At 31.1% G+C, this 16,337-nt stretch overlaps 2 protein-coding genes across 2 annotated transcripts; both read left to right on the top strand.

Moving 5' to 3' along the window:
- The first annotated feature begins 930 nt into the window (after positions 1–930).
- On the top strand, positions 931–2,556 carry LOC141451196 (INO80 complex subunit C). The gene is made up of 5 exons (XM_074122400.1): positions 931–1,282; positions 1,420–1,516; positions 1,928–2,027; positions 2,152–2,219; positions 2,342–2,556. Exons 2-5 carry the CDS (start codon positions 1,436–1,438, stop codon positions 2,471–2,473), a joined length of 381 nt encoding a protein of 126 aa, XP_073978501.1. The 5' UTR covers positions 931–1,282; positions 1,420–1,435; the 3' UTR covers positions 2,474–2,556.
- A 636-nt stretch (positions 2,557–3,192) lies between these two features.
- LOC141451197 (transcription elongation factor 1 homolog) lies at positions 3,193–7,484 on the top strand. The gene is made up of 3 exons (XM_074122401.1): positions 3,193–3,350; positions 3,922–4,046; positions 6,977–7,484. Exons 2-3 carry the CDS (start codon positions 3,931–3,933, stop codon positions 7,107–7,109), a joined length of 249 nt encoding a protein of 82 aa, XP_073978502.1. The 5' UTR covers positions 3,193–3,350; positions 3,922–3,930; the 3' UTR covers positions 7,110–7,484.
- The last annotated feature ends 8,853 nt before the right edge of the window (positions 7,485–16,337 follow it).

The following is a 16,337-nucleotide window of genomic DNA, read 5'->3' as shown; positions in this document are numbered from 1 at the left end:
CCATTATTTTGAGTATTCCCACATTCCCAGTAATCTCAGAATACTAATAATTCTGTAACATTGCATTATTTAAGGGTTTATGAAAGTTTAAAGAGTGAAGGCATTATAAGCCAAATGTATTGCGTTATTTTTTTAAAGATCCAATGTAGTTTTCTAAAATTAAGTATTTTTGACACAGGTAGGAATATGCGAAATTATAATATTTGAATGGGTTCTTGCATTATTAGAGTTTGTAGTTACGTGAAACCCAAGATCGTATTCTCATCAACTGCCTCCAAATTGTCTTAAGTGAATTGTGCGAATATAGAAAGTCTCGAACGTTGAGATAGATAGGTGTTGGTAGGTCAAGATTATTGAAGTTATGGGTTTAGGAAAGCAACAAAAGTATATAAAAAGAGTTCTAAATTCATCTTAACTCTAGACCGACCAAGTAAGTATATGAAGTGGAGTTGGCTACAACCCATAAGCATCCTACAAGTTGCAAGTAGCTCCTACAAAATCTGAAATCAGTGCCTGCATTGTGGGTAAATGCAAATGGCTTAGTACTAATTACAATGCGTGTAACCTCGCTACTAAATGATTTAGCGCTTTGACGGTAAGTTACAGTTTGTTTTCAAGGAAAGGCCAAATTTCGGCTAAATCTATTAATAATTAATAATTTAATTGTCAATGCAGTCATCAAAGCGAAATGTCCACTTCCTGCCAACCTGCATACCATCCTCACAGAACCAATATTCAAAGCGTATCTAGCTATTTTCCAATTCATTACCAAGAACAAAATCAAACTTTGAAAATAAAAATTAAAAAATAAAACATAACAGCAACTAAAACAAAAATAACAATAGTACTCATAGCACATATCATTAAATAATACATTAATACATCTCTGGCTAATCTGCACAGACAGGAAGCCCAAAAAAACAAAAAATTGTCAATAGTTGGTTTTCGTACTGTATGAAGTTTCGTACTGATTAAATTGTTGTTCATTCTTTTTGGTGACTGATTCATCCTATTGTTACTGATTAAAATTATTTAGTGCTGTTGAAGCAATAAGAAAATGGAAAATGAAGATAGGGCAATAACGATTTGGCTGTTGAATGGACTGTGGAGTGGGAAATTGAATATGCAATGAGAGGTTGAAATTGAAAGAAGGTTAGTTTACGTTTGTTATCTTCGGCGAAGAACAAGGGCAATTTTTTTACATATTTTTTGAATAGGACGTTGCACAGCATTGTCTTCGCAACATATCCTTAGTTCTAGGACGTTACTTTTTAATAAATAGGTAAGTGTTATTTTACTTTACTTTTTATAAAATGTAAACTTCATATGGATTATAGTGTTTCTTTGTATTCGTTTGATTGTGTTTTAAAAATAATAAATTGTTTTATATAAGTTCCCAAGCATCAATTATTTTTTCAGTTCCAGTAATTAGTTCATGCCACCTGGAACCACTGCAGATCCCTCGGATGAAGGAAAGGATGAGAAAAGACCAATATTCCGGGATCCTAACTATCAGGTCTGTGTTCTCAAATGGACATTATCATTTTTATAAGTGAGACTCCAAGTTTTCTCATTGAGAAAAATGTCAGATTCTAATTAATAAGTTAATTTATTGGGTCGCGAATAAGAACAAGAATAACATTTAACAGTAAGAACAAAACTCAAACAATAATCACAGTTGTTTTTTTGCCATAAATTTCATTTTCATACTAAATTTAATTCTTTAAATACTTCTAGGGCGCATCAATATTTAATAAAGTTGATGTATTGCAAAATTGTATTTTTGCTTTACTATCTGTTTACCAACATGCTCTGTAATCTGAATAAATCTATTTAAAAAATAGTTATTGTTAAATTGGGTTATTTTGACAAATTAGTTTACGAGAAATCATGATTTTAAAAAGAGAAATTTTAATGTAACCTACAGAACACTGCTACTACGGGAGGCAAGAAAAAGACTTGGAGATCATTGAAACAAATTATGGCACATGAGCGGAGTCTGCCTTGGCCTCCTGATACGCCTCTTTGTAAGTTTTTAGTTCCTACAAAACATAACCATTTAAAACATTTTTGCTACAAATTGCATTTAGTAAGAGAAAGCTCAGGTACCTATATTCGTATTCGAAAAAGTATTTTTCTTATGGTTTTTAGATAGTACAATTGCTGCTCCACCATCACTTAAACCAGCAAAAAAGTATTCTGATATCTCAGGATTAGAGGTATATTACTAACGCCATTTATTATTATTGTTCATTATTTTTTCAGTAATGACTGAAATTGGCATTCTTTTCTTCCTATTATTTTTTGTTTATTTTTTCAAAAATAATTTTTATTGTTTAAGGCGAAATATACTGATCCTCAGACGAAGTTATTTTACGCCAATGCAGATGAATTCACAACTGTGCGTTCATTACCTAGTGATATTATTGCCGGCTACTTATCTTTAAGAGGTGCTATCAATCCTATTGGTTAAATATTTCATATCTTATTTGGTAAATATTTTATTGTAATTAAACTTTTGTAAGTAATACACGCTAAAAAACCGTTTCTGGCTTACTTAATTTTATCATTTATCTACTATTCTCCCATAATTTGAATATTATATCAAAAGAAAATGATGATAAAACTGCTTCTTCATTCATTCTGTAATTCAAAAGTTGAACTGATACTGTACATTCCTTTGCGAGGACTTAATTTGGGCGAGTTCTTGCGTAGAATTTGAAAAGTCTCGGCATTGAGTTAATTGGAGGCGTTTCGCAGGCTTTTGAAGGCGAAGTCAGAGCCTACTTGAGATCATTTGCTTGCTGACTTCAGAAAGTCATTGATGATTGCTTAACCGAATGTGCAGACCTTTGGGTCGTCGGGACTTATGATTTTATTATTAGGTGCTATAGTAAAAAACCATGAGACTCCTGACGTAAAATTATTAGTTTACCTCACATCTTTTTAGGGTAATTAAAAAGTTCTTGCAATTTGTTATTTTTATTGCCAGAATTGGCTAACAAACATCTGAAAGTGAGAAACTAATTTCATAACTTTTGAGGGGGCGGCGCAATCCAAAAGTTATTTGAAAATCTGGGATCCCCTCTTTTGAGAGTACACTTAAAAAAAATAACTTTCTGATAAGAAATTAATGCCCACGACTAAAGTTTCCATTTTCATTATAAAAATACCTCTAAATATATTTAATCCAAGGAAAATTAAATTCAAAGGTTGGCTGCCTGTTGTTTATATAATGTACAACAATTATATATTTTTGTTGTGCTTAAAAGTTTGAGGATGATGAGTATCACTAGATTTCTAACATCTTATAGATCACCTTTAATTTAACGGTGTTCTTTATCTATCGAGTAAGTATACTTACCATTTTGGCGCTCAATAAAGTATGTAAGGATGTAGTGGCATCTTGAAGTCAGTGAAGTCAATACTAAGAGCTGTTGTTATGTCGTTATTTCTTCTAGCTCTTAATATCAATGGTAACTTTAAGAGCTATCATCATCTTTAAAAATTAATTGGTTATTCCTTCCTGCCGAATTCTGCCAAATTTGATGAATACTGGTACCTATACACAGATATCTGTAAGGAATAATTGCCTATAGTAGCTAAACATATAAATCAAATCCAATTCATCAAAAGGAATGAATATTCATTTATTTATATAATCAAAAAGTGTAAACTCAGTAGGTAAATATTTTTTTCTGGTGGTCAACGTAAGGAAGTTAATAATAATTGATTATTTATTGCACTCTCAAAACTGTATTTCGTCGTAATTCTATTGCAGTCGTCGTCAATAGTGAAGTGAATTTTATTTCTTACGGTTAAAAGATGTACCATTTTCAAAACAACATTGTCTGAAAATTCAAAATTTACAGTTATAGATTATTTCTGCCAATTTTTCTAAATAAAATATTAAATGTTTAGGCGTAACCGATGGGAAGGAGAAAGAGTAAAAGAAAGCCCCCACCAAAAAGGAAGGCAATAGAACCTTTAGATGTTCAATTTAATTGCCCTTTCTGCAATCACGAAAAGTCTTGTGAAGTTAAAATGTAAGTATACTTGTTACTTTTCAAAAGCTGGCTAAATTGCCTTCTCAGGAATTAAATTATTTTATTACATAATTGTGTAGAGTTATTTAGAATGTACTTACTTAAAAAAGAAAAAAATAATATTTGTTAGGTAAGAATCTTTTATTAATATTAAAAAAATAGTCTCTTGAGTGGTTGTTGTTAGGCAGTTTTAAGGAGTTTAAATTTCTTCTTATTCATGTAGTGTGCAAAGAACAAAGCAAAAGAAAGTAGTATGGCGTTAGTCTGAATTACAGAATACTTGTGAAAGATATTCAAGACCAATAAGTCCACACTTCGATTTCTTAGGGAATTTTCGCATATCGTTAGTGCAACCGATCTGAAAATTGAGGAAGTTATTAAGGAAGAGAAGTCGGCGCCCCAACTTGGACATTAAGTTAGAATGACCACTTTGAAGTTCTTTGACTTCTTAAAATGTCCACCTTGCCAATCTTTAGAGTCGCATTAGTACTGCCTAATTGCAAAATTTCTGAGTTTGCGTTGAAATATTTTGAAAGTTAGGAAATAAGTTCCCTACATCGAGAAAACTATTTTCCAGCAGGTAACCTGTACATGAATAATAACAAGTGTTTCTTCTTTTCTTTTTTAATGCCTGACTAACAAATTTTTATTAAAAAGATTTGATGTAAGATTATTTAGCATTGAACCTCATTAAGCTGTTATCATTATATTATTGCAACCAATATTATCAGTTCTTAAAAAATATATTTTATTAAAGAATTTTACAATAGTACTATTTTACAATAGTACAACAAGTCAAAAAAAAGAAACATATAAAGTTCGTGCGTGGGCTTAGGGCTTGCGCACATATACTGCCTTTATTTCGTGAATGACAGCTGCAATAGGCCCTTAAGGCGTTATGGACTCTCTAAATAGCCGAAATCAGGCATTGAGATGGTCGCGCAGCCAGCGGCAGACCAAATTTCTGGTAGAATTCGTGGGAAGAGTTGTGAGTGAGAGGGCGTGGATAAGTGGATTTGATTAGGGTGATAGTTTGCAATTAATTTTCAGGTAACGGAGTTTTTCTTTGGCGTAAGCGAAGGGAATTTTCAAGTTGGTATGGATAGTGAGGTTTGAGATGTAAAAGGGAGCATAGTCTATGATTGCAGGGTTTCAGATTGTATTTAATGTGTTCAGGTTTGTGCATTTGGCAATTCCTTAAGTTCGAGCCCATAAGTTCATAATGTAGATAGTAGAGTGTTGTATCAGAGAATTCGTGTTTCTTGTGTAAAGTGAGTTCGGAGCATTAGTCTAATAGTTTCTTTAACGTTCTGTACCCGTGATTCAGTTCAGTTCGTTTGAGTGAAGTTGAGGGATCATGTCAATCGTATGTCAAGTAGAATCCTTGATAATGGGCTTGAGAAATTCTGTAGGGAGGGAAGTGTGATTGAAAAGTATGGAGGGAAGGATTGTTTTTTATTGGCCTTGTTCATCACTTCCGGAGCCAGGATACCAGTTTTATAAGAGGGGCTTGGAGATGGTGAGTAGCCATGACCATGGGATCATTATAATGGGAAAGGGTGGCATCAGCGTTTGTGTCTCGAAAGTTATTAAGAAAAAAATACATTACTTTCACTTGATTATTTGTGTTAATCTGTTAAATTTCACACTTTTTTCTGCTAATATTATACTACTAAAATCTTTATACTTAAATGGTAAGTGAGCATCGTCCAGCAATTAAAATAAAGACTATTGTTATTCATGAACAAATTAGTCTGCTGGAAAAAAGTTTTTTCGGAGTTTGGAACGTTTTTTCTAAAATAATTTTGATCTACTAGGTCCCCTCAGATGGGCATAAATTTAAATTCTTATTGAATTGAAATAAAATTTAATTTTAATCATGATGGAAATTAAAAAATTTAACCGACCAAAATTAGTTGATTGAATTAAGTTTACTTTAACTTAATTGGAATCTAAAATGGTTAAATATGAGTGTAGGATGGACCTAAGTAAGTCTAGTGTGAGCCTTCAAGATTATGTTTACAGAAATTGCCACTATGGTTCTCCAACGGATGGAGTATAAAGTAAGCTTACAGCTTATGTAATGGCGGCTTTCAAGTCTACAATATGCCCCATTCCCTTATCTGTTTCAACGTTAAACTTTAAAAATTCATAAGTTTTTTTGTTTCTATTGACGATAATTATGCAAAACGTGAAGTATTATTCCATAAGAAATATTATTTATCGTATTTTTAAAGGGAACTTTTTTTTTCTTGCTTAAATCGAAAACTTATCAAATACCTATGGGAGAAATGTTGAAAAAAAAATTTAAATTGCTTATTTCATTGAAATTATTAAGTTTAAAGTATTGGCCAATCACAATGTATTCAGGTTGCAGACTGTGGGCTGGACACGCCTACGACTAGGGTTATTCGATACCCCGTCCAATGAAAACGATTCAAGGATGGTCAAAGCGTATTAAAAATGGTGCTTCAATGCCGTTCGGCTATTTTTCTAAATCTTTTATTATTTTCTCACATTTTAATAACATTTTTTGTTATTTTAAAAATAATATAAATCTTTCGTAAATATTGAGAAAAAATGCCAATAAATTATTTAAAAAAAAATACAATCTCAAATTTCAAGAAATTTTTTTGTTAAGTTAAGGTCGGTTTCGAATGATCTTCGCCTATATTCGACAAATTCACTTTACTTTCTTAGGAAAAGAATCTCGTATGAACACTCACATGTCTTTCTTACCCTAATTTACGAATATAATTGTATTTATTGGACATTTTTGTATACATCATATTCTCTTCACAAGTTTTTTTAAAGTTTTTGAACATCGCTCTTTTGGTTTATTTGAAAATATGACTGTTACTTACATTTCTAAATCTCGTAAGATATGTATCATCATGTATTATTTTTATCATTATCATTTTTTTTTGCAGGGATAAAGGTCGAAATTCTGCTCGAATAACGTGTAGAGTCTGTTTAGAAGATTTTCAAACGACAATTAATTTTTTATCAGAACCTATTGATGTGTACAATGATTGGATAGACGCATGTGAAATTGCAAATTAATATATTTTTTAGTTAAAGAGTACAAAATATTTAATTGTTAAATACTAATTCCTTTAAATTAATTATGCTGTTTCAATATTTTGAACATTTGTAATAGAATTAAGGTTATGTATTTGCACTTCGAATAAGTGTTTTAGGAGTAAGTGAATACTCTAGATACAATATTTTTATTATTTTTTTTATTTACAACAAAATATGTTAGTGAAGTAAAGTAAAATTTTATTCTTGACAATATTGGTGTTAGTGCATTTTACTTACTATGCATACATGTTTTTATAATTTAAGAAGTTAAAGAATGAATGAGATGCTTCTTTGAAGAAAATTTATTAAGTTCTTAGTTTCCTTGACAATTATAGGAGTTTTGCTTTTGTCAGATTTTCGAAGTTATCTTTTCATTTTATCCAACCTGGACCCCACCATTTGCGCTATGCAGACTTCATTGTTATCAATCTATCCATTTTGCCTATTTTGTCGAATTTAATCTTTTGCAGATTGATTATGTGTTTTATTAAAAGTTAATACACAATGTAAACATAGGTCGCAAAATCTGAATGAATTCTTTGTTAGATCATGTGACTGTTACATCGTTTACCCGCTTCGTCTGATCCGAAAATTGAAAACTGTCAATTTATTTGATAGTTGCAGTTACAGCCTTACCTCAGATGAATCACTTAGATCTGCAAGGGTTGCTCAAGAGCTGGAAGGAGCAACAGATTTTTGAATAGGATAAGAACATGAATAAAATCTAAAATATGTTGTCAGGGGTATTGTATAATTGCAATATTATTTACTATATACAATAGTTCCGGTATCTCGAATAAATATCTAATTCTGAACAATCAAAAGCGCAACAATCTGTGAATTTGAATAAAACCAGAGTTTTTTTTGCAACGATATATTTAATCACTAGTATAAACCGCAAATAAATGTGTTACAATAAATAAATAATGTCTTAAACGTTCATTGGCAGTCCAACAATCACATTTATGTCATACATCAAGAAAAGGATTGATATGTGAAGCTATTTGGCAACCTCTCTTAATTCACAAAAAACATTCACTCCGAGACAACTCAATATGAATGATTATGGATTGTGATGTTATTGGTTTCTCCAGTAAAAATAGTAGTGCCAATAATGTATACATTTTTAATGGTCGGTCCTTCTTCTTCAAGTTCAAAAATATTACAAAAATATACAGAAGATCTAAAAGCAGAGATGTTTAGTTCTGAGTTCGATTTTAGAGCTTGTATTTTATTTATTGTGTTTATTGAATGAATTTTTTTTGTAAAGGATGTTTGCTAACTGCCTCAGTTCACTATATCTCAGAAAAGAATAAGGTTCAAACTCCTGGATGTGAATCCAAATTTTCAGGCGTCAACTCTAGAAATTTCAATATTCAAGAGGAATATATAACATTTTGGAATTCTTCTGAATTTATTAATCCTATATTTACAATAATAGGTCACTAGTTGGTAGCGGATTTTATCAAATTCTGTGATAGTTGATATAGATAAACAGCTAGATTTTAGGCCGTTATTACGTATTTCTTGATTGACTTGTAGATAATTATCACAAAAATTAATGTTTGGGCATCTGAAACAAATAATTAATCTGGGTACTTATGTTTAAACGCCGTAAGAAAAAGAGGCATTACTTTTTTAGTGACACTGAAAAATACATGATAATTAAATAAAGGAATAGCAAACAGATTTAATAAAATCTAGGTTGGTAAGTTTGTTGTCCATTTATGGGAAGTTGGTTAGTTAACTTTCATTTGATGGGTTGAATGAGTCAGGTTCACCAATACTCTCTCTCTTATCTCGCCTTGGACGAATTCATTTCAACAAGAAATTTTTTTAAAGGTAGGACAACTAATGAAATTATTAAGCAAAAACATATTGATTAATCATTCCTGTTACATCTCATACGGTTAGCATAAAAATATAGATTAAACAAAAACCTAGTTTTACAATTAAATACCCATTGCTGGTCAATGTCATTCCTGTTGGTAAAAAAATGGTATTAAGAAACTAATGGTATTTATATCGCAATTTCTAATTCTATTTCGTGTTTTGAGTACTTAAAGTGGTAGATAATGGAGCATCTCTGATTATCTTCAATAAACCAGTAAAATTGTAGTGAAGCAAATAATTGTTATTTGCTAATTTTTGTAAAAATAATTTTGCAAATTATTGAAAACAAAAGTAGGATTTTTATAATTTTACAAATATTTTATAAATAATATAATATACCACTTGAAAAAGTAAATCTAAATTCCAAATCTAACTAGTTAATCTATTTAAAGTGCTGACAATAATAGAGTTTGCGTGGGCCTAATACACAGTATTATCAACATAATAATAAACGATCTGGGTCAAACTTTAACCCACAATTTTCTTTTGATTTTTGGAAGTAAATAAAAATATTGCTAGCCACAACAGAAAATTCTGGCGTGATTATACTCACATGACATCTTTTAATACTTTTCCCAAGATTCTAACTCATTAATATTCAATCAAAATCGGAATTTTTGACCCATATTAATTCTTACCAACTGTATAATTCTCTGAAATGTAACTTTACTGAGCAGCTAATTCTAACCAATGCAAGGTTTACTGAATAGCTCTAGGAGTGGTTTTCGAGAAAGTGAGCAATCTTTTGAATAAAGGAGAACTTTCCGTAAAATAATTTTCTTCTTCCAACTAGATTTTAATAAAACACTTGACCCTTTCGTTCATGAAACCTAATTTTGTAGTTGGACGTAGAGCCAGCCTGAGGAAATAGGCATTACTTTACTTTTTACAATATACTTCCCGTAACAGCACACAAGAGATACGTCAGGTTCTTACAAAGAAATGTTACTTTAGAGAGAATCTATCTATCTCTTACTCTCAGAATTACCCTTCATCGAATTTTCTGTAAAATTGTTCCAAATATAAGTTGTAGATTTATGTATTTTTAATCACTATAATATAGTTCTTCATATAATAAGTTCTTCATATTATGAAGAATAAATGAAATCGTAGGATTTGTATAGTAAATCTTGAAGTACTAAAAAATCTTTTTAGCAAAGTGGAATTTCTGGCCAGCCGGTTTTGGAAATTTTGTCTCACGTTTGCGATTTATAATACATTTATACAGAGGACAATAGCCACCACGATAGCCGAGCGATTAGAGGCGAGGACCTCAAAGCTTTGAAGGATAGTGCTACTGGGTTCAATTCTCGGGTCAGGCCTTGGATTTTATTTAATGGTTAATATGAGAAATTTACAGTAAAGTATGCATTGCTAAGTCGCCTCCGTCCAAGACACTTAATTTGGTAGTTGGACGTATAGCCCGCCTATAAAAATAAGCATTACTTTTACTTTACTTATACCGGGGACAAGAAGCGCGCAACAGATGGCACTTTTGGGGAAGTTTATCCATCCTCCCCCCAAAATTGCCCTTAATGCAATTTTTCTGGGAAAATATTTTAAAAACAAATCATTTCTCTACATATTTTCCATTATTAAATCTAGTTTAATGAAAATCCTTGTGGTTATTTTTGAGGAATCCCACAAAACTGAAATGAATTTAGTAAAGTGGTTCTTCCAGTGGACAGATCTTGACCAAAGTCATATTTTAGCGTTTTCTATTGGGAAGTAAACGAAAAATAAAATTTGAAAATTATTCGTTTTATAGTTACAGTGGATACGGACAAACAGACAGAAGAAACACCCTCAAAAAATCACTTTTTCTTACCCAATTAACTTCAAAACGGATATTTCCCGATCTGCATGAGTAAAAAAAGGAAAAAATGAGATTTATATCTCTGTAATTTTGATAATTATAAATCAGTTTACCTTGATTAAGAAATCAAAAAGCATTTATAATTTGTGGGCGAATATTTTAATTGGTTAAAATCATATTAATTATTAAATAATTATAATAATACGGACAGATGATAAAACATATGTGTGATATATTGAATGTAAAAAAAATATTGAAGCTAGAGGTTTTTTGTTTTATATTCATATAGCGTTGTGTTCTTTTGACTGCCTTAACCCATGTTGATGAGAATAAAATAAAATAATAAGAATTCATCATCATAGTGGTTGTTCTTATTTCTCTTAGTGGATCAACTCCTTCAGCTTCAGGTGTGGGGTTCGAGGCAGATCAAATTGGTACGAGGCAGATAAAGTTGATCAGAGGCAGATAAAGTTATATTGCAAAGAAAAGGAAACGAATTGAACATTGAAAAATAGTGAAGAGTTGTCGTATAAACTAATTGATTTGCGAGGAAGTAATAGCAATTCAGATTGTTCATCGGCCGTAAGTAAAACTCAGTTATATACTACATTGGTTTAATTTATTTGCAAATATGACGTCATTAGGAGAAATTAATAGAATTAACAAAAATATTAGCAATTCTACCATTAACGCTATTCGAGCACTCCACTTATTAATTTTTGAGTGCGAAGGAAATCGTCAGAAAAGAGCTAGACTCAGAAAATTTGAAGGATTTAGTTTCTTGTTGGATTCAGAAGAATATAAGGCCAAACTTAAATTCATACATGAAAATTTAACTGATGGTGACCTTACACTAATCTGCAATATTCTTAACATTGACCATGACGGAAATGCGGACGAACTATCCAAACGTATTTGTACAAGTCTAATGAATTTAGAAGATTTAAAAATATTAAATGAAGAGGTTAATGAGCAAGAAGATGAAGATACTGAAGAGCAAGATGTAAAAGAAGAAGAAAATAAAGAAGATGAAGAAAGAAGTAATTCAGAGTTGTGTTACCATCCCAAATTTTTATTAAGAGATATAGAAGATTCTATTCGTCCTTTCACCGGTAGTGACAATTACACCGCTAATCGGTGGATTAAAGAATTTGAAGATATGAGGAAATTATTGAAATGGAACGATTTGGAAACTTTTATATATGCCAAGAAATCGATAAAAGGATTTGCAAAAACAGTAATTAATTGTGAGCCGAATGTAAACAGTTGGGTTAATTTGAAGAGGGTCTTAAGAGCTGAATTTCCAACTACGATAAATAGTGCTACTCTACATCAGATGCTAGTTAACAGAAAAATGAAAAAAGAAGAGACACTTAAAGAATACTTTTGCCACATGCGCGAACTGGCCGGAAGGGGTAGTATCGAAGATGATGCATTAATTAAATATACAATCGACGGCATCAATGATGACATTAGAAACAAAGTTGTACTTTTTGGCTGTTCTACGGTTGCAGAATTTAAGAAAAGAATTGATATTTATGAAGAAATAAAGTTAAGCAGTAAAGTACATCAAGAGAAATGTCAATCGTTAGCATTCAAGAAATTTCCAGAGTCAGTGCAGGAAAGAAGAGTGAAAAATGCAGGTACTACGAGTAATGCGAATGTAGTTCGATGTTACAACTGCGGGAAAATGGGTCATGTTTCTTCAGCATGCACGGCTCCGAAACGAGAACCTAATTCCTGTTTCAAATGCGGATCTCAAGGACATCAAAGAAAGGACTGTCCACGATTGCGTCCCACATCGAGACAGCTCACGGAAGGTACTACGCATAAGGAGATTGGCTGGATTGCAGAGAGCTCATCGTTAGCACCAACCTACGAAGTAAAAATTAAGCTAGAGGTAAACGACGTAGAAATTAGCGCTACTTTAGACAGTGGTAGCCCAATTTCTCTAATTTCTGAACATATTTTGCCTGTTAATGTTATTATAAGTCCGTATACGCGTAAATTTCAATTTGAAGGAGTCAATAAAAGTAAATTAAATATATTAGGAGAGCTTAAACAAAATGTATCTGTTAATTCAATTAAAATTCCAATTACTTTCTATGTTGTTCCGGAAAATACTATAAATTCTATCTGTTTATTAGGTCGAGATTTCCTGTCATATGATGGAATACAGGTTAAGTTTCAGGGTAATAATGTTTATATTGACGTTAAAAGTACATTAGTTGAAGAACCGATAGGTGAATGTATTTCTGATATTTTAAATATTGATATTTCCAATAACGTAAAACTTAATGAACCTGATTTGGATATAAATAATGAATTATCATTAGAAATTCAAAGTAAAGTCAAAAATATTATTAAAGAAAATTATAATGATGTTGAAAAACCTAAAGAGCCCGTAACAAATTTAGAGCTAGCACTCACAGTTAAACCCGATTGTCACTTAGGGTATTTAGTGGATGGTGAAGGGATTTGTCCCTCCACAGCAAATGTTGCTGCAGTTGCAAATTACCCAATACCCAAAAATTTTCGCGAATTGCATAGCTTCTTAGGATTAATTTCTTATTTCCGAAAATTTATTCATAACTTTGCTATTGTCGCCCAGCCACTATATAAGTTGTTGAAATCTAAAATCAATTTCGTATGGTCCGAAGAAGAATCAAATTGTTTTGAGCGACTTAAGAATTTCCTAATATCAGAGCCGCTGATAGCTATTTATTCACCCACTGCACTTACTGAGTTGCACTGTGATGCAAGTGCACAAGGCTATGGTTCGATCCTTGTGCAGAAACAGTTCGACAATAAATGTTATCCAATGCGTACAGCTAACGCTTATGAAGTTATTAAATGGCAAGCATGCTACTCGTTTTTTTCCCAATACCACAAGCCAGTTAAGTTAGTTTTCGATGGGGGTTCTGGCTTCAATCCCAATGGATTTACTAAATTCCATAAAAGTTCACCTATGAACATGAAACCGTGGTTACCTAATAGTTAGCCAATTGAAGACTATTGAACTTATTTGTTTTAAGTTTGCTTAATTTTTCAAACTTAATGTTTTGTACTTTTCTAATTTCTGTTTTGGATTCTAATGTTATTGTTATTTATTTTCATAATTTTAATTTTAATTTTGCTAAGAATTACTGTTTGATTGTGAGACCAATCAAGGTCAGGTTGGACGAGCTGTGGGCGAATATTTTAATTGGTTAAAATCATATTAATTATTAAATAATTATAATAATACGGACAGATGATAAAACATATGTGTGATATATTGAATGTAAAAAAAATATTGAAGCTAGAGGTTTTTGTTTTATATTCATATAGCGTTGTGTTCTTTTGACTGCCTTAACCCATGTTGATGAGAATAAAATAAAATAATAAGAATTCATCATCATAGTGGTTGTTCTTATTTCTCTTAGTGGATCAACTCCTTCAAATTTAAATGAATTTGTACTGTTCTTAAACCCTATCTTAATCAATGTTTCACATAACACAGCTTTAAAAATTATTATTTTTAAAGATATTCATAAGTTCATTTTGATATAATTTTTTAAAAGAGAATTTTATTAAAATTAAAACTTATAGAATTAGGATGTATGGAGCCAGTAATAATTCACATGTTTTGTGATATAAATATCTTGGCGATCAGGGAAAGTGGCATTGATAGAGCCCATGACTCATTAGCACGTTTTGAGGCATGGTTTTGTCCAGGCGACGACCTGATTTGCCCTATTTTTTATGTGCATCAATAAGAACGTTATACCCATTTTTGTATTTCACCTTTCTACTGTAATTTATTGAATTATTAAATATTAGTATGTCTTACATAATTTACAAGCAAGTGCTGAATCCCAAGGACATTTCTAAAAATGGATATAAAATAATAATAAAAAAACTGGCTTTTATTTTTAATTTTTCGTCTGTTCCGGTACCACAGGCTAACACTGATAAACTTAGTAATTAGGTATGTATTTAAATAACATATAGAATCTGCCTAAATGATAAAATTAAGAATGTTATTAACTTAGTGTATCCAATCAACTAGTTTCCTCATGTTAAATCGGATAGTCTGATTTCTCTGCAATTCTATTCTTCTTCACTAGTACTACTGCAACTTGCAATTATGAAAATTTTTCTAGAAGAAATTTCTAATAAATTTATTGGATATTAAAAGAGGATTTGATTGTTATCTGTATGATTTTTATTTATTCATTTTTTCGCCAAAGCAAAAAAAATTGTGGATATAATAATTATAAATCGCGAAGAAAAAATAATTAAAATATAATAACGGATATATAAAGGTAATAACGTTAATCATAAAGCGGCTAAACTTTTATCATTAATAAATGATTACCAGAAGTAGAGATAACTTTGAAGGACATTCGATAACTTTTAAGGAAAAGTAACGGTCTTAATGTTCATTTAAATTTCAAGTTCCACATTCCTTCTAATTTTATAAAAGTATGTTTTATATTAGGATAAAATACTCTGTTTTGGCTGGCTAGTTTTCAAATATTGTTTACTGTATTTCCTATTATTTGTAGAAAAGAAATATATACTGCAATTAGATCATACTGCATTTTTTTTGTAATATTTCATTTTCACTTGAACCAGCTTACTAAGTAATTGCCAGATGTAACCAAGAGGTCGAAACCCTTGGCACCATCATTCTCTCCCATAAAAATGATCACTTAACTCAAAACCTCTATGTTTCCACTAAAAATCGGTGATATCGTCTGCTGTCAACTCTCTATTTTGCTTGGTATGAAATTCATCTGTAAAAATATTTCATTAATATCGAATCAGCATAGTTAATATTAAGAAAGTGCACGTTTTAGTAATATTATTGTGGACCTTGCTGGTTATGCTGTAAAAAGAGGACTTTCAATATCACTTAATAAAAAATCTCGTCTGGTTTCTGTAATTTAATGGAGAAAAACTATTTTGTTTTTAATAAATTAATGAATTAATTTTTTATTTATTTATCCAAGCTTTCCGCTTCTAAAGTTCATTCTTCCCTATTCTGGAAGCTGCTTCAAAGGGGGAAGTATCGAGAAGATCCTTTTTCTAGATGAAAGAATATTCCAGTCAGACAGAAAACTAATCCAACTATGTTTATTAAAAATATTAGCAATTATTTAAAATTCTGTAGTTCTCTGACTCAACTTCTAGGTTCGTTATCTTTTAATTCTAAATCTAGAGTGTACAGTAGAACAAGACAGTGCAAGACTATAGAGCAGCCATAATAAAATACTTACAGGACAACAACGTGCAATACCAAACTTATCAATTAAAAAAAGATAAGACCTATAGGTCGTTAACTTGGTTGTCTGTTTCAAAATTCAAGGTACAAAAACCTTTCAAAACATCGAGATTATGCAATGCAAACGATGGTTTCATGTTTTAAATTCAAATTTCACCAAGAGATAAAAGCATTAAAGATATTAACCTAATAGAAATTGAAGTGAAATGTTCAAGAAGTGCCATTAGAA

The sequence above is a fragment of the Rhodnius prolixus genome, unplaced genomic scaffold (genome assembly GCF_049639745.1).
Source record: "Rhodnius prolixus isolate KJV_2025 unplaced genomic scaffold, Rpr scaffold_8, whole genome shotgun sequence".
NCBI classification, from domain to species: domain Eukaryota; kingdom Metazoa; phylum Arthropoda; class Insecta; order Hemiptera; family Reduviidae; genus Rhodnius; species Rhodnius prolixus.
Note: the sequence above shows the minus strand (reverse complement) of the source record. Positions and strands in the feature narration are given on the sequence as shown.